At 50.6% G+C, this 25210-nt stretch overlaps 2 protein-coding genes across 3 annotated transcripts in view; one reads left to right on the top strand and one right to left on the bottom strand.

Moving 5' to 3' along the window:
* Positions 1-4604, bottom strand: part of ACBD6 (acyl-CoA binding domain containing 6) — an 82192-nt gene extending 77588 nt beyond the window's left edge. Inside the window, exon 1 of the mRNA XM_064719673.1 lies at positions 4404-4604. Within this exon, the coding sequence (XP_064575743.1) occupies positions 4404-4601 (198 nt within the window). The 5' untranslated portion in view covers positions 4602-4604. The remainder of the gene's footprint in view (positions 1-4403) is intronic.
* Positions 4605-21212: 16608 nt separating this feature from the next.
* XPR1 (xenotropic and polytropic retrovirus receptor 1) overlaps positions 21213-25210 on the top strand; it is a 107496-nt gene continuing 103498 nt past the window's right edge. The window contains exon 1 of one of the 2 annotated variants that reach the window (XM_064720480.1): positions 21213-21399. In XM_064720480.1, the coding sequence (XP_064576550.1) occupies positions 21331-21399 (69 nt within the window). In that variant the 5' untranslated portion in view covers positions 21213-21330. The remainder of the gene's footprint in view (positions 21400-25210) is intronic. The other variant, XM_064720481.1, reaches the window with a different exon arrangement.

Below are 25210 nucleotides of genomic sequence, written 5' to 3'. Positions count from 1 at the left end.
CAAACAGGCAGGGTCTGCAGCCAGCTCCATCTGTGGCCAAAATAAATTTGGAAACCTTGGATGAGACCTGAGAGCTGAAGGTCAATGACATTCAGAAGAGGGAGAGATGCTCAGAGATGTGTTAATGCTGTTCACCATCCCCATCCACCTTCAGCTGCTGCTCCACACCTTGAGATTCTCCTCACACCTTACTCCATGACTGGAGTCATGACTGTTCTCCCACCCTGGTGGTGGTTAAATGGTTCTTTGCTAATTTTTCTGCCAATATATTTATACAGCAGGGTGTTCCAGCCAAATATTCCTACCTGATTGTAAATCTTGTGAGGTGAATTGTATCTGCAGCCCCCCTACGGAGCAATAGCAGGAACAGAACCTCCATGGACAGCAGGACTGTACACAAGCCAAGTAAACTAAATTGCTTTTTCAACACAGCAATTCCTGCCTGTTCCTGTCCACAGCTCTGTCCCAACCCATGGGAAAGCCCTGACTGAAAATGGGGTGTAAGGCAGGACAAGCAAACACCGACCAGAGAAGGAGGGGGCATGATGACCAAGGGATTGCATGTCCCAGAGAGAGTGACAACCAAGTCAGTGCCATGGCTCTGGGAGCTGCAGGCAGGAATTCCTGTGCTCAGGGCAGGCCTGTAGCATCACATCCTGTTGTCTTATATATTACAACAGTTCTATTATCATAATATGTTGTCTTATATCTCAAAAGTTCTATTATCATTGTGGTGCAAGGATTCCATATCCTCAGTGTTTCATACCCCCTCAATGTTTCTCATAGGCAGGTTCTCTAAGCACTGACTGTTCCAGGTCCTTGCAGCATCCATCTGACTCCAGATCCCACCAATCCATTCTCTAAGGCCACTTGTTCTTATTGGCTACAGGTGTGGCCTGTTCCTAATCTTTAGTAATTGGTTCCAGCTGCAACTCGTTGGGGGACAAGATTACATTCTACATTACCTTCATTTATCCATACTGTCCCCCCCTACAACATCCCACAATACTCAAAAGACATCATGCAAAATTGCTGTTAGATCCTTGAGCCCACCCTGGGAGACTGTACTGCACCCATTATGCCATCAGCAGTGGATTTCCAGCTTGGAAATCAACATTTCCATGGACACATCTTCCTCCTGGCAGGGCAGTTTTCCCAGCCCAGTAACTTCCAGTGAGTTGTGGATCCCCTCCCCTATCTAAATCAGCACTGCCACACTGGTCTCCATTGCTGCACCTTCTGAGCCTCAGATTTTTACATCCTCCCCATGATGGGCAAGTGCTCCCTTCACTTCACCACAAGGCCCAGAGCAGTGATTTGCCCAAAGCCACACAGAAAGCAGTGAGAGGGGAGAAAAATCAGTCCCAGTCCAGAGCCTTATGGACTAGTCTGTTCCTCCTGTTGTGGGGCAGAGTCATAAACTCAGCAACATCTTCTAAAAACCTCACTGGAGATGACAACTAAGCAATTCCCTTATTTTTAGGTCTCTGACACATAAACAAAATCAGAGAGAAAAGTAATAAAATCCTGAAATGGCCTCCAATAAAAGGTAATAAAATTGCAGGAAAATGCCTATATACCCAAACAGTTTGAAATAAATTACATACAGTATTTTAACAGAGAGCTCAGCTGTTACTGTCACCTCTTTTATGACAATGCTGTATCTTAAATCAAAGCCTTCAGTGACACAAAACACTAAACTGGGAAAAGACAAGGATGCCAAATCAAGGACAGTGGACAGATCTGAGTCAGCACCTTTTGTGTGCCAGCAATTCCACCATCCACGGGGGTAATATATTAGCAGCTCGTTATGCATCCTGATATGGCTGCTGTAATTAAACACAGAAAACTTGCATTAAACTCCCTCATTTTGATTTAAAGCACAAAATGCTGCAAAACTTAAAGTTAGCAGGGCATCACCCTGCAATTGCTGTGCTAGCAAGCCTCTCCCATCTCCAGTGCCAGCACTCTGTAACAGGGAGGGCACCTTTCTCAACTCACAGAAATCCAGGGGCCGAGCACAGCCTGAAACCAAGGAGCACAAAGGAACCTCCTGGCACATCCTGGCTGCCCAGGGACACAGGAGGAGGACACAGAAGTGCCCTGTTCTTGTCAGTGGAAAGCAACTGGAAATCTGTGCTGACAAAGTGTTAATTGTCAGCTTTTCCTGACTTGTATCAAAACTCTTGTGAAACAGCTTCTATTTTTGCAGTTTTTAGTATTAAACTCCTTATTGGTCTCACAGCTAACACCAGGAAACCCTCTGTAGTCTGGGGACAATCATGAGCTGACAAGCAAGCAACCTCTTCCCATTTCCACCCAGGACAGTCTCAAAGCATTTGAAACAGAGCAAAAAAAAAAAAAAATATTTACAACAAGCATCCTGAGAATACAGACAAAAATTATAGAAAAGACCCCTTTTTCCTCTCATCTTTGGCATGGCAAAATTTTCCTTGTATTTTTTTTTTCCAACCCTCATTTTTCTCAGAAGGGAAAGAGAAAACTGCAGTCCTGTTTAAGCACTAAGCACAGTCTGAAAACAAAACCTCACGTGACCAGGCTGCTTTTAACATAATTACTGGTTCACAAACCACAGCCTGCGAGCTGCCAGCTTAGGGGATAATTAAATATTGCACTAAAAAATTGAGAGCACTCACACATGGCAGTAGTAGGGCACAGGTAATCCATGTGGGAGGAACATACATACATGGAAGATGTGCACACCCAATTCTGTCTGTGCATCCAAATGAGTGGGATTCAGTTCTCAGGCTGAGGCAGCACCTCTTGCCCCACCTGAGCCACAGAATCAGAGTGGTTTGGGTTGAAAGATCATCCAGCTCCAACCCCCTGGCATGGACAGGGACACCTTCCACCACAACAGGCTGCTCAGGCTCCATCCAGCCTGTATTTACAGGTTTATTCTTTCATATTCTGGGTGTAACAGCAGTTTTGTGTTTCTCAGAGTTAAGTGATTGTTACACTCCTTTCCAGTTGTTGCTTTGTTTGGTTGTTTTCATGTAACTTGTGCCACAGGAGCAGAAAGAAGCTACATTGTGTTTCCAACAGGATGCAGCCCATGGCTTGCTCAGCTCACACAGCCTGAAGGGGAAATGGGGGCTGTGTGCAAGGTTACCCCCAGAACCAACCAGCTCTCCAATTTCAACCACCCTGGGCTCTGCCAAAGCCAAACCACAGGATCATTAACTGGGGAAAAGACTTCCACAATCATTCAGTCCAACCTTTGGCCAAACACCACCATTCCCACTAAACCACACAGCAAAGTGCTGCTTCTGTTTGGATTTTGAACATTTCCAGGCATGCTCACTCCACCACTTCCCTGGGCAGGCCTTTCTTTGCCCATTCTTTCAGGAAAGAAGTTTTTCCTAATATCCAACCTGGACCTCTGCTGGCAGAACTTGAGTCTGGTTCCTGTTCAAAGGATGTAGCATCAAAGCCACCTGCACTAAATGAAGGTGAGAGGTGAGGCATAACCACCAGGGTGATGGATTCACAGAATATTTGGTTTGGAAAAGAGATCACAGAGTCCAACCTTAGACTGACCACCACCTTGACCACCAGACCACGGTGCCAAGGGCCACATCCAGTGATTTCTTAAACACCTCCAAGAGCAGCGACTCCATCACCTCTCCTGGGCAGCCCCTTCCAATGCCTGACCACCATTCCAGTGAGGAACTCTTCCTGAACTGCACCTGGTCCAGCTCAAGGCCATTTCCTTTTGTCCTGTCACATGTTGCTCAGGAACAGAACCTTCACCTGGCCACAACCTCCTCTCAGGGGCTGTAGAAAGCAACAAAGTTCCTCCTGAGCCTCCTTTACTACAGACTGAGCCTCACCAGAGTGGTGCTCCAGCCCCTTCCCCAGCTCTGTTCCCTTCCCTGGACTCGCTCCACCACCTCAGTGTCCTTCCTGAAAGGAGGAGTCCAAATCTGAGCCCAGAATTTGAGATGCAGCCTCACTCATGCCCAACACAGGGGGTCTCTCACTGCTCTGGTCCTGTTGGAACTGAACATTTCTCATCTCTGTGTTATTTACCACCTCTCACACCACGGCTGATACAGCCCGTGGCCTTCTCGGTGCTGTCCACCACCATCACCGCCAGCTCCTGTCCCGCTGGGGCACTCCCCAACCACTCTGACCCCGAATTCCCCAAATTCCGGGGCCTCTGTCCCACCGGGCTCCATCCACCCCCGCCGCCGCTGTCCCGCAGGGAAACACCCCCGCTCCTCCATCACCCCGGCGCGCAACTTTCCTCCTCGGCACCGCTGCCACATTTTGGGCCGCAGCCCCTGTGCCCACGGCCCCGGAGAGCCCCGGCCCGGCCCCTCGGGGCACCGCTCCGCTCTCGCCCCCCGGCCCGGCCCGCTCAGCCGGTCCCGCCTCACCTGCTTGTAGCGGGCGTACAGATAGAGCAGCTGCTCCTTGCTGGCGGCGGGCAGCAGCGAGGGCAGCCGCTCGGCCGCCTGCTCGAAGAGCGCGGGCAGGTCCCGGTCCGGCAGCGCCGCGCCCGTGGCCGCCGCCTCGGAGCCCGAGCTGAGCTCGCCACCGCTCCCGCCCGCCGCCGACAGCGGGGGCGACGCCATGGCGGCCCGCGCCCGCCCCGGTCCGCCCCGCAACGCGCTCCCCCGCCGCGCCTCGGTACGCGCGCCCGCGCCGCCCGCGGGAAACGCGCGCCGAGCACGAGGGTTCCGGGCGGCCGCGGATCCGCGTGTCGGCGAGCGGCGACATGACGGGGAGTGACAGAATGGTTTAGGCGGGGTAAAACCTCCGAGATCATCGAGTCCAAACGTTCCCCTCAGCAGTGCCAACATGTTCACCACTAAACCGGATCGCCAGGTGCCACATCCAACCGTTCTTTGAGAGCTTACAGGGATGGTGCTTGCCCTGGGCAGCCTGTCCCAAAGACTCACCACTCTTTCCACATAAAAACTTTCCTATTACGAAATCTAAACCTCTCCTGTCGCAACTTGAGGCCGTTTCCTCTCACCCTGCCGCTTGTTACCGGGGAGAAGAGGCTGACACTGAGCTCATTCCACCCTCCTGTCACGGGGTTGCAGAGAGCGAGATGTCCCCTGAGCATCCTCAGCTTGCTCAGCCGCTTCTCACCAGAATTCTGCTCCAGCCTCTCCCCCAGCTCTGTTCCCTTCTCTGGACTTGCTCCAGCCTCTCAATGTCCTTCCTGAGCTGAGGGACACAGAACTGGACACAGGATTCAGGGTGTGACCTCCCCCAGGTTAAGGGGGAGGCTCTCCAAGCCCATCCTGCCCCACTCCCCGCCACGGCCGGGGACACCTCCCGCTGCACCAGGGCGCTCCGAGCTCCATCAGCCTGGCCTTGGACACTCCCAGGATGAACAGCTTCTCAGGGAAATCCTTCCCGCCCCTCAAAACCCCCTTTGCGCCCCGCTGCCACCCGCGTCCCGGGGCTGCCGCCGCCGGCTCCTCCTCGCCATCATCTTCCTCCTCCTCCTCTTCCTGCCGGGACCACTGGAGGGCGCTCGCGGGCCACTCCGGGATGGTCCCGGCGAGCGCGGGGCGAGTGCGCGGGACACCGGGCCCGGTACCGGCCGGGATTCCCCGGGACACCGGGCCCGGTATAAGCCGGGATACCCCGGGACACAGCGCCCGGTACCGGCCGGGATCCTGCCGGGACACGATGTCCGATCAGCCCGGATGAAGCCGGTGCGCGATGTCCGGTGTGAGCCGGGCTCCTCCCGGGATGCGAGGCCCGTGTTCCCCCGGGATGCGGTGCCGGGTTCCCAGGGGTGACGCTGCTCTGCCCTGCCCGGGGGTCCCTGCCAAGAGCCATCCCAAAGGCTGTTTATATTTTAATTTTATATTATTTTATATTTTATATTTTATATTTTATATTTTATATTTTATATTTTATATTTTATATTTTATATTTATCCCGGGATCTGCTTCGGGCAGAAAGTTTCGCTCTGCCGTGCACAGCTGTCGAGTCCCGTCTCCCTCCTTCCTCCACCCCCGGCCCCGGCGAATGGAGCCCCGAGAGCCCCGAGTGCCCCTGGCCCGCTCCGTGCTCCGGGGGTCTCGGTTTTGGGGTCCCTGGGTCACCCCGACGCGCTGGGTGGGGGTGAGGGTGAAGATGCTCCCGCACATGCCGTGGTATTTCCATGGGGGGTCTCCCAGCCAGATCCGACTCACACAGAGGATAGAGAATATCCTGAGTTGAAGGGGCACACAAGGATCGTGGAGTGCCCCTCCTGGCCCTGCACAGCCCCGGGAGTCACACCGTGTGCCTGAGAGTGTTGTTCAGATGTTCCTTGAGCTCTGTCAGCCTTGATGCTGTGGCCACTGCCCTGGGGAGCCTGTTCAGTGCCCAACCACGCTCTGGGTGAAAAACCTTTCTCTAAAATGCAGCCGAACCCTCCCCTGACACAGCTCCGTGCCATTCCCTCCGGGCCTGTCACTGTGATGCTCCAGCTTGCTGCCTTGGCTCTGCTGGGGCTTCTTCCACCTCTAAGAAAAGCCTCTGGCACCCAGTGAGGCTGCGAAGAGGCTCAGAGGAAAAAAAGCCAACCTTTTCCATTCAGCAGCCTGAGAGCAATGCATGCACCCACTTTTCCATCCATTTTCCAGAGGAAAATGCAGGAGCTGTAGCAAAAAAAGACATTCCATGAGCGGCAGGAACAGCCTGGCTCTTATGCTCTTGCTCTCTTAACAACCTCACTATATATATAAAATAAATGCTGTAATTATATTATATTATATTATATTATATTATATTATATTATATTGAGTATAAATATATATAATAAAACTATTTATTTATACTAAAAAGAATTAATTTTTATTATTATAAAATTATTATAAGAGATTAAATATTTTAAAAGTTAAAATATCATAAACAATAAAATTATTATTGAATATTATTATATTATGGTATAAATTTAAATTTATTTTTAATTTAAATTTTTTTTTTTTTTTTCTCGTGGTCCCACCGCTCCCCGTTCGGCTCCATCCAGCGGTTCCAGCCCGGCCCCACTGGCGCACCGGGGCATCCCAAGGTGGCTCCGGGGCATCCCAAGGTGGCTCCGGGACAGCCAGGCCGGGCTGGCAGCTCAGAACCCGCCTGGAGCAGCTGGGGAAGGGCGAAAAGCGCTCTCAGGAGCTAAAGCGGAGCGTGCAGCCTCCACATCCTCTGCGCAGCGTCTCCATGGTGAGAGAGGCCTCCCTGCCCCGCCGAGTTCCTTCTCTAGAGCACTGACAGCTCCTACCAGCTCTCTTTCACTTCTTCCTTGCCTTTTTATTTTCTTTTCTTTTCTTTTTTTTTTTTTTAAGAGGGTCTGGTGCTTCCTCCCACCTCCTCTCTCCGGCAGGCGTGGGAGCAGGTTTGGTGCAAGGTGCCCGTGGAGAGGCTGGTGTGGAAATGCTGATTTTGGGGATGCTGGGCACAGAGTGCTACTCCTGCTCTGCTGGATGATGTGGATGTCACTGCTGGCTCCCAGCAGCCTGGGACAGAGCAGGATGGAGCCCAGCCCTTCTGATGGATGCAAACATGAGGTGGTGAGGGCTGGGAGAGCCCCCAGTCACCCCAGCATGGGCAGCTCAAATTCAGCCACTCCCCCAGCCCTGGCTGCAGAGCACACAAAACCAGAAGTATTATTTATTACAAACACCAAGCACTAAAACATTCATGCAGGGCTGTGTGTGTGGGTCTGCCCCAGGTACCACGCTGGGACAGCAAAGACACAATAACAGGCTGTGACCTGCAGTGCCAAGCAGGGAAAAAATATCCCTGCATAATTATCATATCCATCCTGCTGGCCAGCCTGGGGACCTGTCATTGTCCCTGTGCAGAGGGCAGAGGCCACCACACACACCAAGCCTGAAAGCAGCATCTGAAAGGATCCCTGCGAGCTGAGCTATGATTACTTTTTTTTCTTTTCCCACAACAAAAGGAGAATGAGGCAATTAGGAGCTGGTTGGTTTGTAGACATGCCTTTCACTGTGGGAGACACCTGAATTTGGAGGAGGAGCAGGCTGGGCATGTGTGTGGCTCCCCAGGGTGAGTGGCACAGGGAGCCAGTGGCACTCTCCTCCTGTGACACATGTCTGATGCCTTGTCAAGGCTGACCTAGACCAGAGGCTGGACAGAGCTAAAGAATAATAATAGAGATTTATTAAAGGCCTCAATGGATCCACCTTGGGCAGCACAAGAGCCCAGCCAGGGCTGCACCCAAGATGGACCCAAAATGGTCACAAAAAATGAACAACTGGTCACGAGGTCTCTCACTTTTATAAGTTCTGCTCCATTTGCATACTGGAGTTAATTGTGCAATTACAGCTCCAGCCCATGCAGTCCCATCCTTCTTGTTTTTCTCTCTTCAGTCCACTTTATTTATTCTCTTTGGCCTGAGATTTGGATCATTTGTCCTTGGTCCCCAGCTAGAGCAGGAATTGTTTTGTCTCCCTGCTCTGAGCACAGAGCTCACCATCCCCTCACATGAAGCCCAGACCCACACACTAAAGCAGCACAGAATCTGGAAAATATAAAAGCTCAAACCTGAGGCATCACATCAACCTGGCAGAGCTGCTCCTGTGGTTATAAATGTCCCCTCCTGTCCCCTGAGCTCCTCCAGGCTACCCATTGCACATGTTCTCATCCTGCCTCTCTCCTTTTCTTTCTCCCTCATCACTTTTTGGGTGATTTGGCACCAATGTCCCACGGGGAGAACCCTCCTCCCCTTTGTGCCTCCCACCATCCTCCTGCCAGGGCATGAGGGACTCACTCCTGCCTGAGCCTTTGCCAAACATCCCTGCAGGGCACCGCCAAGCCCTGTCAAAGCCAGCACCCCACACCCTGCCTGTGCAGGGAGCCCGGAGCTGCGTGGGTGGCAGCTGCCTGCCAAAGCCATTTCTTGGCAGAACACGAGGTTAATGGCTGAGAACTTTTTCCCTGGCCCCCAAGACGACAAATTCCTCACACTGTGAAAACCCAAGCTGTGCCAGTTTGGGGCAGGCAGCGCTCGGGTGCGATGCCTGGGGCTCTGTGCTTTACCCCACCTTCTGTTCCATGCTGTGACGACCTCATGTATCTGCTCTTTGTCCTGTTCCTGTTTTGGTGGCTCCCCAAATCCCACATGGTTTGTGCAGAAGGCAAAGCCCAGAGCACAGAGCTCTGCATTGAGCAGAGCCACCCTCCTTCCCTGGCTGGAGCACTGCAGGGCACTGCGTGCCTCTGATTTCCTGTAGGAATATTGATTTTTTACATCTGTTGCTACACAAATCACAGCTCCTGGCTCACCTTCACCCCTGCAGGAGGAGAGGGAGGAGGGGGGACAACCACTGAGCTCTGCCCCTTTCCTCTGCACTCACTGCTTTAGCAGAGATAAAACCCCTGCTCCTTCTTCCCCTGTGCATCCCCTCTCAGCAAGGCACAGCAAATGCACAACTTAATCAGTATTTCTGGGAACCAACACCTGCTGTAGCAGCCAGGACCCCACAGCATGGCCCTAGTTTCCATGAAATGGAAATGGAGTCACAGGAAAGCAAAATTCAATGCTGGCTAGGGAAGAGGTTAAAAAAAGAACTGAGGTCTCTGCCCTGGCATTAGCCAGGCCCCCTCTCATGCATCACCTCCAAGGAGTCTGGCTCTGTGGCACATTTTCCCTGCATTTGTTAAAGCAGCAGGGCCATTTGTTTGTGTGTAATAAAGGGAGTCCGGGAGAAAAAATGTGCAATTAGCACATCCATCATATAGGTTTTTTTAGATATCAATAAAACATCGATCCCCTCCTTCCATAAATTCCTGCGCCGTGCTGAATACAAATCAGGAGCAATGCATAACCCCCCTCAGAGGTGCATAAATCTGCCTTCTCCTAGCATATCATTAAACCTCTGATGGAAAAACTCCTCTGGCAGGTGCTGAGCACTGGTCCCCAAGCACGCCCCAAGCCCTGCTGGGCTGACATCAGCACCAGTGTGGTTGCAACACAGAGGTTCAAAGGTTGCAGCTGGAGCTGAGCAAATAGCGAATCTTTCTGTGGAGAGAGATATCTCAGCACTGAGTCCTTTTGGTTTGGTGCAGCTAGGTGAAATATTGTGTGTATTCTGTTTTCTAAATGGAAATGAAAAGGAGAAATTTTGGTTTGGTTGAGCTAGAGTGTTTTGTGTGGTGTGAAGCAAACACAAAAAAATTTTCTTTTTGTTTCATTTCATTCAGCCTCCTGCTTCTTCTATATATATATATATTTTTTTTCCTTTTCCAGCAGGAAAATCTGTCTGTTTGACCTGGAGGGTCAGAGGAGACCTTACTGCTCTCTATAACTCCCTAAGAGGAGGCTGTGGCTAGGCAGAGATTAATCTCTACTCCAGGTTGCAAGAGACAGGACGAGAGGAAATGGCCTCCAGCTGCACTAGGAGATGTTCAGGTTAGGTATAAGGAAAAATTTCTTCAGGAAAAGAAGACACTGGAATAGGCAGCTCAGGGATGTGGTGGGGTCACCACACAACAACCACAGCAGAGCCCTTAGCTGTGGAACAAACCCCACTGTGTTATTCACCGAAAAGAGCAAAAGTAAAAGTCACTTCTTATGCGAGGGGTTTTTCAGCAGGATAATGATGAAATTTAGCTCAATTTGGAGGTTTCAGTTGCCCAGAAACTGTGTAGAGAAGACAGAGCTGAGGTGTTCAGCAGGAAAGCCCAGCTGAGGCTGCCACTTCCACATTCCCTGCTTCTTGTCAGCTCCCCCTTGGTTCACATTGATGAGTAATTTGTCACTGCTAGACTTTACCTTGTTAGAAGGTTAATTTATTACTTTATTATACTATATTATATTAAAGAATATTGTACTGTATTATACTAAAGAATACAGAAACGATACTTACTGAACACTGAAAAGATAATAATAAAAACTCATTACTCTTTCCAGAGTCCCGACACAGCTTGGCCCTGATTGGCCAATGAGTTAAAACAACTCACACTGGAGTTTAATTAAGCAATCACCTGTGGGTAAAACAATCTTTAAACACACTCCACATGAGCACAACACAGGAGAAGCAAATGAGATAAGAATTGTTTTCTTTTTCTCTGAGGCTCCTTGGCTTCCCAGGAGAGAAACCCTGGGTGAAGGGATCATGTCCAGGGAATGTGAATGCCACAAATCCCCTGTCCTCTGTCTTCTCCATGGAAGTGAACACCACCTGATGAGCTTTCCTTACACCCTGTATCCCTCCTTGCTGGGGGTTACCCCCATCCCACATTCTTCCCCGAGCCCTCCCTGAGTGATCCCTGCATCCCTGTGAGTGACAAGGTCCATTCTGGCAGGGATGCAGCTCTGGAAAAGCTGCTCCTGGTGCTGGCTCTGCTCTCCCCCAGCGTGCAGGGATGGAAGGGAGTGCCTGTAATTGCAGCTGTCAGGAGGAACAATCACAGTGCTGCTGTTATAAATGGCTCCAGCCTGACTTTTACTTACAGATTTCCCTCACGTGATGCCACGAGTCGCACAAGATAAAACCTGCACCACAGAAGAGCAATTGCACCTTCCAGCTCTGTGCAGGGGGATTTATGGCTCGTTTTGGCTGTGAAATAGAGCAGGAATGGTGTGTTGGGGAGTTTTCTTTTCATGGACAAGACAGGGTTATGTTCTTTAAGTTTTATTTGCAGCATCAGCCTCATTACATGGCTGAGACAATAGAAATATGGCAAAGTACAACCAGCAGCAGCTAAAGATTTCTTTGTTACAGAGCACTTTAAAAACTTTCTAGCCAACAGCACATTGCTAAAAATTCCAGACAATTGTTTCAGCCAGTTACTAAAGGCACACATACACCTGCTTCACACAATGCTTGCTTGTCTGCTTTCTACTAACAATACACGATACACTAGTTCTGAGTTTTCTATTCTTTCTATTTCTAAAGCCCACTTTTCTCAACTTCCTCAAAATCTTCTTACCTTTACTATTTCCCACAGCATGGCTCGGGCTGCAGGTCAGCATGCCCTGGTGGCTCAGAGGAAGGCGACACCCAGTGTCCCCTCCATGTCACCATTCAGTGGCCCCTGTTAGCCAGGAAAGGGTTTTAGGCTAATTCCTGCCATGCTTGTGAAAATGGTGATGATGTCTGGAGACAGAGAGGATCTGCAGGGCATGGGGCTCTGGCTGTGAGGGTGACCCTTGCCAAATCTGCTGGCATTGCTTGGAGGCCCTGAGAAGTGCCAGGGGGTTCCAAATAGGTGTGGCTGGTTCCAGGGCTCATTCCTACGGTGAGGACAAAGCCAGGCTGCCATCAGAGACCCCAGCAGAGCACAGAGCTCCAGCACGGACTGATCCAGAGCTGGGATGGGAGCCCAGCTGATGTGCTGCCCTCTCTCTCTGCCCTGGTGGCACAAGGACCTCTGGGATACATCCCTACTTTCTTCAAATGATTCTTTCTGATCTGACATCTGTCCTGAGGCTGCAGGACCTGGAGTTGCATGTTATGGTACCTGTGGATGGTTCACACTCAGCCTGGTGCATGAGGGAATGACCCTGAGATATGTGGTTCCTTCTCCAGGCCAAATGAGACTCTCCAGGGAGGAACAGCCAGCCTAATGCTGTCCCAGGAGCTGTCCCAGAGACTGGGGCACAATGTCTGGCACCTGCAGCCCACTGGGGACACCAGCAGGAGCTGAGAACCCAAGGATGCTCAAGCTGGGCAGGGTCAGGCCAGCTTTGGCAGGAGCAGCTGTGCTTTCCCTAAAACCACAGGATCATTCAGGATGGAAAAACCTCTAAGACCACTGGGTCCAACCACTAACTCAGGACTGCCTTGTTCACCATTAAACATGTTCCTAAGCATCACATCCACACTTTTTTTGAACAATTCTAGGGACCATGATTCTACCACTGACCTGGTTTGCCTGTTTCTTTCTTCATTTCAGTGAAGAATTGTTTCCCAAAATCCAATCTAAACCTCCTCTGCAGCAACCTGAGGCTGTTTCCTCCAGTCCTGTCATAGGGGAGAAGATATTTACTCCCATCTGGCTATAACCTCTGACCACACCCCTTGCAAATAGTAAGCCTGTGGCCTTTCATGCACTTTGATAAAGTCCAGAGGTTGTTAAAAAACCCACAAAGCTATTTCCAAAATCTCCTAGGTAGTCCAGCCAGCTTTAGAAGGCTCTGCCACAGCTATCACCACACACCTCAAGCTCTCTGGCACTCAACTTTTTGTTGCCATTACTGACAGGCTGGATAAGGGACACAAGTTCAGTGCGGAGAATTGCAGTGACAATCCTCCAGCATGTACCAGCTCATGGTGTCACACATGGGCATGGGCTCTCACACATGGCATGTCCTTCTCTGTGTCACAGGGGTGGCACAGGAAAGAGAGGTTCCCTCAGCTTTTTAATTGTGTTTTTGGCAGCTTGGTGCCTGCAGCATCGATGCACCAAGTGCCAATATTTCCTGTTTCCAGCCTGCTGTGACTCTGGTGTGACAGTGGCATTGGCTGTGTGACCCAGCAGCAGCTCCATGGGTGCTGTTTCTTGTCCCAAGTTCTTGGGGAAGATGAAACAGGAAAGCCTTATAAATATGATTGCCTGGCAAAAGATTTTGAGAATATAGAAACTATAAACGAGATTGAAATGAAAGCAAGCTTTGAGATGCCTCAGTTACTGAACAACTGGAAAACAATGGCGTGGCCAGCTGAAGGTAATCCCATTTTAATGAAACAACACCCTCTGCTTGCAGACAGGCCCAAGGGTCAGAGCAGACCCTACAGCTTGGCAGAAGGGGCCCAAAGAGGAGTTTTTAGGGTTTAAAATGTAACACAGTATGGTAATGTAATGATTCTTATAGACTGTATGTAAATGCTATAGGATTTGTATATTGTACTAGATTGGTTAGTGACAATTGGAATATTCAACACAGAAGATGATTTATGGTGTTGTAATGGGAACTTCGCTCTCTTACCTCTTGTCTCTTAGCTCTTGCCTTTTTCTCTTTTACCACTTTTACTCTCTTATGCTTTTGCTCTCTCACCCTCTCATCCTCTCTCCCCCTCTCTTCTCTCAGGCCTGCTCTGAGCTGTGGCTGGCAGCTCCCAGCAGGGCCCTGCACCCAGGCCCTTTGCAATAAACCACAAATTCCACGACCTGGCTGCAGAGATCTCTGCTCTCCATCTGTCCTGACCGTCCTACCACCATCAATCCTACACCAGGTCACCTCCTTTCCTGCTGTTTGGTGGGTTTTCCTTCACTCTCCTCACTCTCCCTGGGAAAGGGCCAGCAGTCAGGATGGCGAGGCAGGGCCGTGATTAAACAAGGCAGGTGAGGTTGGTGCAAACAGGACAGGAATGGTCCCAAGGCCACCTGGCACTTCACCAGCCCCTGTCCCCTGGAAAGCATCCCAAAGGGATAAGGGTCTGTGTCACCATAGGACATGAAACAACATGAGCTCACACACTGCTGCTCTCAAGGTGAAGAAAAGGGAAGTTTATTTTCTGACTCTAACATTTACAGTTTTCTAAAAGTGACAGTGGATTGGAGGGTGAAAGTGCGGCCTCTCCAATGACACTGGACAAACCAAATTTTTTTACTTCTATAAAAGAATGCAAAACAATGAGTTATTTACAGAAAGTGTGTAAAAAAAAGTTTGCTACAAGAATGTAAACATCAGAAGGCTTAGAAAATCTTAAAAAATCAGAGTGACATGTCTGTGCTGTCCCAGAGCATGGTGGGCAATCTACGGACACGGTGAGGTGCAGCAGGCACAGGCTCCCTTCAGCTTCAGTAGTGCAGCAGTCCCAGGGCTGCATCAGGGAGGTTGGAAGCACTTCCCAGGCTCTCCTGGAAGCAGCCCAGGCAGCCCTGGGGCTTGCAGGAAGCAGCTCTTATTCCTTCTCTAATTTTAGACCTTTTCAGCGCATTCAGTTTTCTTAGCCACTGGTCAGCTGCCGTCTTCTCACACAAAGCAAGCGTGCATAAATTAAAGCAGGCACACACATATATGCGGCTTGGAAAGCATCCAGGAGCAATCACTTACACACCAGGGAAGGGTGTGAAACCCCCCATCTGCTCCGGGATTGAGGCAGCACAGAGGGATGAGCCCTGGCACGACTCCCGGGGCACGCTGCCCTGCTGGAAACCCCAGGCAGGGGCACTGATGCACGGGGAGGAGGGGTGATTCCACATTCCCTGGCCTGGATTCCAGGCAGGATGCTGCTGTGACCTCAGCAGAGAGGAGGGGATACGTGTGAGCCTCCAGGAGCTGCTGCCTGTGTGAGTGAGCCCAGGAAAGGTGACCCAGGGCAGGGGCAGCTCTGCTCCCAGCACAGGGCACACTCCTGGAAAAGGAGTAGCTCTTTTCCCCTTAAGAGCTTAAATGAGAGATGCAGGACTCCAGGTGGCTCTTTAAAATGTAGTTTATTCTATCTAAGATGTCACAGCACTCCAGGGTGGTGGGTGACAGAGCTGTGCCTACAGCTGTCAGCTCCAGGCCTGCAGACCCTTAGTTTAGGTTACAATGCATTATACACTTTTCTTTTGGTTACAATGCATTATAGACTTTTCTTTGCTGAGCATCTTAATACAGTAGAACCAATCTATACCTTAACTATTACCTATAGCCTATCATAACTGCTATAATTACCATATTCATGTTACTGTTCTCCAATCACTAAAAGTTAGTATATTATAGTTTAAGCTAGAAGTTGTTTTACAGTTTTCTTGCAGTGGAAAAGTCTGAGACTTTTTTTCAACTTGCAACTTTGGTGACTTGTTTGCCTGTGCTATCTTTCTGCTTGGTAAAAACATCTTGTTTGAAGTGAGTTTATCTTTTGCTCTAAGTCATAAAAACCCCTTCTAACTAACACACTCTTTGCCTTCTTAGTTATCTAGTAAGACTATCTCAACAATTATTTTCTTGTATATCAAAACTTGCTTTCATTTCTATTCTTTCAACAGATTCTACATTTAAAAATCTTTCTGCTAAACATCCATGTCTGTGAAACTTTCTTGTCAAAATTTCACCCTTCCCAACACCCTCTGTATCTGCATCCCTGAGTGCTTCAGCAGCAGCCAAACCCACTGATGGGTTCCCAATCAGGGTGATGTTGTTGGGATTTTAACATCAGGTGTGTGGATGCTGGAAGAGCCATGCATGGGACAAATCCTGCCTTGAGGAGAGCAGGGGGGGTGATATGCAACTCAGCAGGGCATGGCTACTGCCCTCAGACCCACATCTGCCTGAGCTGCCCCATCTCTGTTGGGAATTTCGAGTCCATATCCACCTCTGTGATGGACTCAAGCTAGAGCAGTAAGTTATAACAGGGTGGGAAATGTTTCATTTGCACATATGCCTGCAAAGGGGTCACTATCTGAACACAAAGAGTTGGTATTTTTCACAGCATCAGATTTATGGTAAAAAGCCATAAATAGTAGATTTTATATTATGCTTTTCCCACCCTGGCAGAGAATGACGTGAATTTAGAAACACAGTAGAAGTGAAAAACAAAGAAGACGAGAGGAGCGGAGAAGAGAAGAGAAGAGAAGAGAAGAGAAGAGAAGAGAAGAGAAGAGAAGAGAAGAGAAGGAAGAGAGAGAGGGATTAAGATGAGAGGAAGAGAGAAAGGAGATGAAGAGTGAGGAGAGGAAGAGTGAAGAGGAGAGAAGAGGAGGAAGAGAAGAGGAGAGGAGAGGAGAGGAGAGGAGAGGAGAGGAGAGGAAGAGGAGAGGAGAGGAAGAGAGAAGAGAAGAGAAGAGAAGAGAAGAGAAGAGAAGAGAAGAGAAGAGAAGAGAAGAGAAGAGAAGAGAAGAGAAGAGAAGAGAAGAGAAGAGAAGAGAAGAGAAGAGAAGAGAAGAGAAGAGAAGAGAAGAGAAGAGAAGAGATAGAAAGCAGCAGACAGAGACAGAATATAGAGCTACAGAAGTGTTAATGGATCAAATTCAGCCAGTGGGCAAACTGACCCTGCTGCATCCAAGGTGGAGGAAAGCACAGCCCCTCCTGGCAGGTCTCATCCTGAAACAGGGATGAAAGCATCATCCTGCCGACCTTGGAAAATCTGCAGAAGCTGCCAGGGCAGTGTGTGGAAGAGGATGGATGGGTACTAACATCCCTGCCACTGGAATCAGATCAATCCAGTGCATTATGATGTTCCTCCTGGCTTTAAAGAACTCCCTGCAGCAGCTCACCTGGCAGTATGAACACCCTGACCTGTCCCAGTGGATTGGGCTGCTCCCAGTGTGACCTTGTGCACTGCCTCTTCCCCGGGGTCTGGGACCCCCCAGCTCCTGGTGCTCATCATCACACCCTTGTGCTCTGCCAGCAGGGAGAGGAAATGTGAGAAAAATCAATGGCTGCAGCTCAGGCTGCCGGGGGATTTGTGCATTTTTGCACTGGGAAATCGGATAGATCGACCCCGTTCCTCAAGACCGCCGTCGATGGATCTGATGATGGGAGGGCTCGGGGCTGGGGGTGTCCAGCCCAGGGCTGATGCTCTATTGATCCCTGAAGTCAGGGCAGCCTCTCTCGGTGTGATTTACTCAATTCCCTTGTTGTTCCACATCAAGCTTGCTCCCAACCTGCTTTTAATTCTGTATTTATTTGTTCCCGGTCTTCTTTGCCAGGCAGTGGCAGCGAAGCCTCTGGATTGTCCCTCTGGAGCAGGAATCACCACATGGGCAGGGCAGGGCAATGAAGGATGCAAAGAGCAGCCTTTGCTCCTCCTGATGCCTCCCCACCAAGGCTGGGACATGCTGCTGCTCCCAAACCCCTGGGATTTGGCATAATTTCTCCTGTTTTTAGTGGAGAGTTGACTTTATCTTCTCAGATCCCACTGATACTAAACAACAAGGGAATTTTGTAAATCACACCGATCCCCCTGACCCCACAGTCCAGGCTCAGCAAATCCTGCTCTGCTCATGGAGCCGGGGAAGGTCGTGCTCCTAAAGCATTTCCTCCCATGCCAAACTGATCCCCTAAATATCCAGGCTTTCTTAAAATTCTTTGCCTGGGGAGAAGGTGGGAGGAGGTCCACGAGTTTCCTGCATTGTCTCCTGTGATGGAAAACCCTCCTCTTTGTGATTTTATCAATGCCAGTAAAGCAAATTTTCCCTCGGCAAGACTCTCTTTTCTAAAGCCTTTTTTGAAGACTCCTTTTCCCCAGCGATGCAGAAGCTTTAAAAGTATAATTATATATTTTAAAAAAATCCCACCATGCTATTTATAAATTATTCTATATGCTCCCAACAAAGCAAGTGCCAGACTGCACTGGCGGAAAGCCCACTCCGGCTTCTCCTTGCTTGCTTTCAAAATGCAAATAACACTGCTTCTATGATTTTTTTTTCCCTAAGTACAACAGCACGGGGGAAATCACAATGCAAACTCTTTCATGGAAAAACAAAAAGAGAGAAAGAGATGAGGAAAACATGGCAGCCTTCTGCAAGGGAGGTATGGGGAGTAGATACAGACCTAAGGTACAGAGACTGGGATGCAAATTTGAGCAGTGGAGAGGAGATCCAGACCCAAGACTAGGATTTTTTGGGACCAGCATCCCTCCTCAGGGCTGCCTGGATTCCCCCTGCCTGCCCTCCACCCAGCTGTAGGCAGAAGGCAGTAGAGAGAATGAATAGTGGAGGCCTTTTCTCTTTCATTTAAGGCTTCTCCTTGCCCTCTCTCCCTTCCTGCATTCCTCCCCCAAGCCTGGATATGCTGAGCTGAGAGTTTTGAAACCTTTAGAGGAGTTGGAAAGCGCCAGGTCCCAGCAGAGCAGTGAAACACGAGGATGCTCAGTGTGGTCCCAAGGGGTGTCTGATAACGGGAGGCAGGGATTTGCCAATCAGATACTTGAATGGAGCTGTTTCTACAGGGCAATGGTGAGCAAAGAACACAGCCTCTTCTCTGCCTCCCCTGTTACCATCTGTCTTCGTTTAATGACAAAAAAAAAGCATTTATTGATATAAAATAAATAAAGAGAAGTGGGTGGAGGGGGGGGGGATCACTGGCTATTTTCCATTACAAAATTTGCCAGCTGTCGTATCAGAAGACATTAATTTATTATACACCCCAGCACGTATTCCAGGCAATGCCTCCCGCAAATAACAAAGAGAATATTTATCTCTTAATCCCCTTTTCTGCCCCCCTGCTGCAAGTTATCTCCGGGAGCCCGCCAGCATCCAAAGGCTCGGGGCTGGAACACCGCAGCTCCTCAGCCACGGGGCGATGTTATCGGGCACGGCGATAGCAATGCCAAGGTGAGGCATTGAAAAGAGATAACAATGCCAAGGTGAGGCATTGAAAGGCCCATAACAATGCCAAGGTGAGGCATTGAAAAGCCGGTGACCTGCGAAATGTAAAGTCAAGCTGCGGCACGGCGCCGGGGCCAGAACAGGGCAGGCTTGCTGTGAGCCGTCGCAGCAAGGGCACCAAAGTTCTCTGCTCGTTAAAGGCTTGGCTGCAAACATAATTAAGAGATGCTATCGGCGAGCGGCAGGCGAATCTCAGCCCTCGCAAATCACGGATTCCCGGGGATCCTGCGACAGGAGCCCCGTAAATCTCCCCAGCGAACGAGCTCGGCCGGCGGCAGGGGAGGGATGGAGGGATGCTCCGGCTGCCAGGGAGGGACCTTGTGGTCGTGGGGAAAAAGCTAAAAACTGTCACACCAAAGGCTGGGAGGCTTCAAGGAAACCAAAATTGGTCCACTGGGGAGGGGCAGGGTGAGGGCCACTGAGAATCCTTGGGATAGCCAAGGGTTGCAGCCCCGTTGGGAGCGGCTCCAGTTTGGTCCCTCGGGCCATGATCCAGTGGGTACCAAATTCCCAGCCCCGGGGGTGTCTGTATGGGGTACACACAGCCCTGTGCAGGTGGGTTTGCTCCAAGAGCTGCTCTGGAGTCCCTGCTGCCCCTGTCCCAGCCCAGCATTGATGGGCAGCATAAGGGCAAAGGAGGTGGAGATCATGCAGCTTTTGGAAAATTTTCCTGTTCCCCTCCTGCCCCTTTCTTTCCCCCTCATATCTTTTTTTTCCCTTTTCTCCTGGTCTTTTGTGGTCTGTCAGCCCAGCTTCCCTCCTTCCTCAATCCTTACTCTTACTCTTTCCTGCACTTTCTCCTACTCTTTCCCCCACCTTCACCCCTGTTCTCTGTCTTTCCTCTCCTTGATGCCTCCCCATCCTGCCACTTCTTTTCCCCCATGCGCACCACTCTCCCTGCTACACTTCTCCCCTTCCCATTTCACCTCATCTCCACCTCATTCCCTTTCCATCACATCGCTTCCACATTTAATGATGTACCAATTTCATCCCATCCTACTCCTTTCCCAATCCTATCCCTGTTCCTGGCCCCATCCCACTCCCATCCCCATCCCAATTCCCATTCCCATTCCCGTCCTCATCCCATTCCCATATCCATCCCCATTCCCATCCCAATTCCCATTCCCATCCCGATTTCCATTTCCATTTCCATTCCCATCCCAATTTCCATTCCCATTCCCATTCTGATTTCCATTTCCATTTCCATTTCCATCCCCATTCCCATTCCCATTCCTGTTCCCATCCCTGTTCCCATTCCCATCCCAATTTCCATTCCCATTCCCGTTCCCATCCCTGTTCCCATTCCCATCCAAATTTCTGTTCCCATTCCCATTCCCTTTCCCATCTCACCCCCATCCCCAGCCCCATTCCCCATTCCCATCCCCATCCCTGTTCCCATTCCACCCCCATTTCCCCACCCTTTCCCATTCCCCCCATCCCACCCCATTCCCCATTCCCATCCCCGTTCTCCATTCCCATCCCCATCCCCAGGCAGTCCCGCATTCCCGGGGCTGTCCCGCCCATCCCGGGGGTCGCGGGTGCCGCTCCCGCGCCCCAGACCCGACCCCAGACCCGCGCGAGCCGCGGCGCCCCCCGGCGGCGGGCGCGGGAACGGCGCCTCCCCGCGGGGCGGTCCCGAGGCGGTGCCGGGCGCTGCCCCCGCCCCGGGCCGGCGGTACGGCGGTGCCGAGGGCGGGCGGGCGGTCCCGGGGCGGTGCCGGGCGCAGGCCCCGCCCCGCGGCGGTGGGCGGGCGGCGGTGCCGGGGCCGCGCGGTGCCGGTGCCGGTTGGCTGCGGGCGGTGACGGCGGGAGGCGGTGGCGAACATGGCGGCGGCGGCGGCCGAGGAGGCGGCGGCAGCGGCGGGGCGGCGCTGAGGAGGCCCGAGGCGGGCTGAGGAGTGGCGGGGCGGGCGGGCGGGGGCCCATGTGCGGTGGCGGCGGACCCCCCCCGCCCCCCACTACCGACGCCCGTTCGCAGCCAGGCGCCGCCGAGGCGGCTCTGCGGGCGCGGAGCGAGCGCGGCCCCGGCCCGCCGGCGGCGGCGGCGGCAGCGGCGGCAGGATGAAGTTCGCCGAGCACCTCGCGGCGCACATCACCCCCGAGTGGCGGAAGCAGTACATCCAGTATGAGGTACGGCCTCGGGCAGCGCTGCGGGCGCCGGCCCCGGCCCCCGCGCCTCACGGTGCCCGCCGTGCCGCGGGGCGGTGCTGCTGATGGAGAGGCAGCGGGTGCGCGTCCGCCGCGGCGGGGAGGCTGCGGCTGAGGGGCAGCCCTGGCTGTCCCGCTCGCTAATTAGTGCGTTAATTACCGCCCGTAACCTCTTGCCGGCGGACAGAGGTCGCGGCACACGCTCGGTACCGCCAGCCCCGGCGGGCGCTCAGCACCAGCGCCGGTTCCCGGAGGAGCGGTGACTTTGAGAGCTCCCGGCCTCACAAGGGCGATCCCGCCGTGCTGGGCAGCTCCCGGTGCCTTCCCTGCCCTGCCGGGGCCACCGGCACGGCGCTGGGCTCCCCGAGACCCCCTAACAGAGCTTCAAACCCCATCAACTCCCCCGAGCCCCCCAAAACAGGCTCCAAACCCCCATCAGCTCCCCCAAGCCCGTCAAAACGGGGCTCCAAATCCCCATCAACTCCCCTGAGCCCCACAAACCAGGGCTCCAAACCCCCATCAGCTCCCCCGAGCCCCCCAAAACAAGGCAGCAAACCCCCACCAGCTCCGGTTTTATGACAATTTTTAAGTAAGGCTCTGCAGCTCGCGGTTTCGCACTCCAGTCGGGGCGTTTATGAGCACTGTTTGCAGCAAGTTCTGCTGCATTAATCGTGAATTATCTGCAGAACACGGCTTTTTTTTTTTGGGCTTTATCGCGCCAGCCTGCTAAAGGTCACGCTGATTGCTTCGTTTCAGATTTATCACACCGATTCTGGGCTTGCTTGGAACTGGACAGAGCTGGGGGGTGGTAATTTGTGGTAAAACCATTTCCTATGTCAGTGTCAGCAGTAAAAGTGGCAGGTGCCAGCGCGATGTCTTTTCCACAAGTAATAATTAAATCTAGACAACGGAAAGCTGATTATAGGACAGCCATGATCAGCAAAACTTCTTGACTGATTGACTCAGTTAAAACCACGCAACATTTGTTATTGTTTGAGGGCCTGTATTTTCTCCCTAGGACTATAACAGCAATTTATTTATGCTATCCGTATTAATCTGTCTGCATTTGCAAGGAAAACCACATTTATCTTAGCTTGCTTTGTTATAATGTCGAGCTTGAGAAGTTTATATCTATCCTTTTCACTCTTCCTTTGTTTCCCTTCACCTGCCTGCAGAGGAACGGATGTTTGAATAAAAACTGCACTTGGGTTTGGCTTTACAACAATATTGTGATCTCCTTGAATGATGTGGAGAGCTAGATGGCCAAATAATGCCATCAGTCTTTGAGGAGGAGGGAAACCATTGTCTTGATAAAATAAAGGGCCAGCTTAGTTCTGCATCGTGTCTCTAATGGGTTATCCCTGGGAGACTTGTCTTCTGCTCCTGAAAAACGAAAACTTGGGTATCTTCCTAAGAGCAGCTTTGGAGGGGGGAAATAAAAGGGTGAAAGATCTGGCTGCACGCTGAGCAAACAGCTGTGGAGAGAGGGGAAGGAGACCCAGTGAACTACGACACCCTGATTAATGTGTGAGGAGCTCTGCTGCTCCTCGGCCACTGTTTTCATTATGGGAGGTTAATTTTCAGCTGTTTTAACTAGGGCACTATCATTATGTCATTCTCCCTTCCTCCAGCCCACTTTCAAATGTATATTTCAGTCAAAACAACTTCCCCTCAAGTTGTTACTCTTTCTAATCACAAGTAATCTCCCCCTTGGATAGACAGCTTAATGTGGAGTGAGGGAAAACACAAACCTCACCTTGCCTTTCAGTAACAACTTTCAAACTCTTTGTTTGCCTTGTTGCAGCTGGCTGGATGTGAGTCAGCCTCCTGCTCATGCATATTACAGTGATGGAGTAGCCTGGCATTTATTATTCAGTGACTGGTGGTCGTGTGGGTGCAGTGCATAAAAGCCCAGCACTGCCTCCATTTACTTGTTGATTATACCTGAGGCAAAAGGCACCCAGCTCTCCTTTGTCCAGAAAAAAATTCCCATTGTTGATCAGCAGATGTGAGGTTAAACTTTGCCTGTGTTACTTGTGTGCAGTGCTGCTTTTAGAAGGTGTCACAGTAACTTTTAAAACATTATTTGTGTATTTTAATAGTGTTGTATTGTTTCTTCACCTCACAGTTTATATCTTTTTAATTAAAGCAGGAAACACCCTCTCAGAGTGAGAGGTCTTCTTGGGTAGGTTTTAAAATCTGGAAAGATTGTTGGTGATAAACTCAGAAAGAGGAATGGGATTGTTGTGTTTTCAATACCTAAAAATGTAGTTTCACTTTCAGGTGGTCTTGAACAATTGGCAGTCCTCAGAACTTCTTACCATCCACGTGCTCTTTCCCTCCAAAAATAATCAGTTTAGGTGTTCTAAGTGTGCTTGTAGAAGTATGGAAGTTGCCTGGGCTTAGGGCTGGTAGGGTGAGAGCTTTAGGGAGAGAAAAAAACATTCATTTTCTTTAAACAGGCAAAACTAAGATATATTTTGATAGCTGTGACTTAGATTTATATTTTCTTTCAGCACAAGCTCTGCAGTGACCATTACTGTACATCTGAGCTTTTTGAGAAGGAGCTTGCAGAAAAGAAGGAAAATGGCAGTGAATGCTCTTCTGTTTCATTCAGCTTTTCCCAAAGACATTTACCATGACTGAGCCAACAGTAACGTGGAGCTTTAAACCATGATGGACCTGATTTGGCTTTCCATTCCAAATTTCCATTCTAAAGATTGCATGAAATGATGTGGATGTGCCTCACCCTGGCAGCAGCAGTGAGAGGATTTCCTCACCTTGTTTGAGGGGCTCTGGCAGTGCATTTTCTTCTGTAAAGAAGAAATGTAAAATGTAGAAAACATTTTCCTAGCTGTTAAGCTACAGCTGTGATATGCACTGATTCAGTGTTCATTTTGCCTTAAAAGTTTTGGGCCACTCATTTACCCTTCAGTTCATTTGGAAAAATAAGAAAAATGGAAAACAGGAAAAACGTGAAAACAAACACAATCCCAACTTTTTGTGTCAGAATTGTGGAATTCTCATTTCCACACAGTACTGAATAAATTCAGGTAACTTGCATGAATTTCAGCTGATACTTTTTTGTCTTTTTTGGTTGAGAGTGTGCTCTGCTGCATATAATGCTCATTTTTGATGCAGGGAAATATTGGGGTTGTGAGTCCTCTGTTTACCCACAAACCCTCCTGGATTCCTTTGTTTTCATGTCCCTCTCTGGATTGCTTTCAGCAGGAGAGCATTGCTCAGGCTTCTAAATGTAAATGTGGATCTGCACATCCAGCTGATGGAACTGTACAAGTCACTTGTACACTTGCCAGATGGCTGTTTGGTTGCACTTAATCTGGCCTGAATTTGTTTCTCTGCAGGAGCCTGATGGTATTTTTATAGAAAAAGTACATCATACCTTTGGCATCTCCACAGCTGGGGAGGGAGGAGGAGCAGAACAGTTATTACAGGTGCAAAGTTCATGGCAGAGGTGGGTAAAGGTGAGAGCAGGTGACCTCCCTTCCCTTTTGTAAAGGTTTTAAAGGCCTTAAACCCCCCAGGTTTTAAGTCCTTCTGCTGTTGCAGGAGAGGAACAGGTTGCAGAGTTTTAGGCATGGTTTCTCCCAGACACCACCTGCAGCAGGAAGTGGGTGGGGGCAGAGGAGAGCTGGGGTTGCCTGCTTGCCTTCAGTGTCTCCTGCAGAAACAGGCTTTCAGCTTTTGGGAGGTGGCCAATTCTGCTGTCAAACCCAGCTCCATGATAGGCAGTTCACACCCAGGCTTGCCACCTCCTGACACAAATCTGTTG

The sequence above is a fragment of the Zonotrichia leucophrys genome, chromosome 8 (genome assembly GCF_028769735.1).
Source record: "Zonotrichia leucophrys gambelii isolate GWCS_2022_RI chromosome 8, RI_Zleu_2.0, whole genome shotgun sequence".
Classification (NCBI taxonomy): Eukaryota; Metazoa; Chordata; class Aves; order Passeriformes; family Passerellidae; genus Zonotrichia; species Zonotrichia leucophrys.
This window is presented reverse-complemented; position numbering and strand designations above follow the sequence as displayed.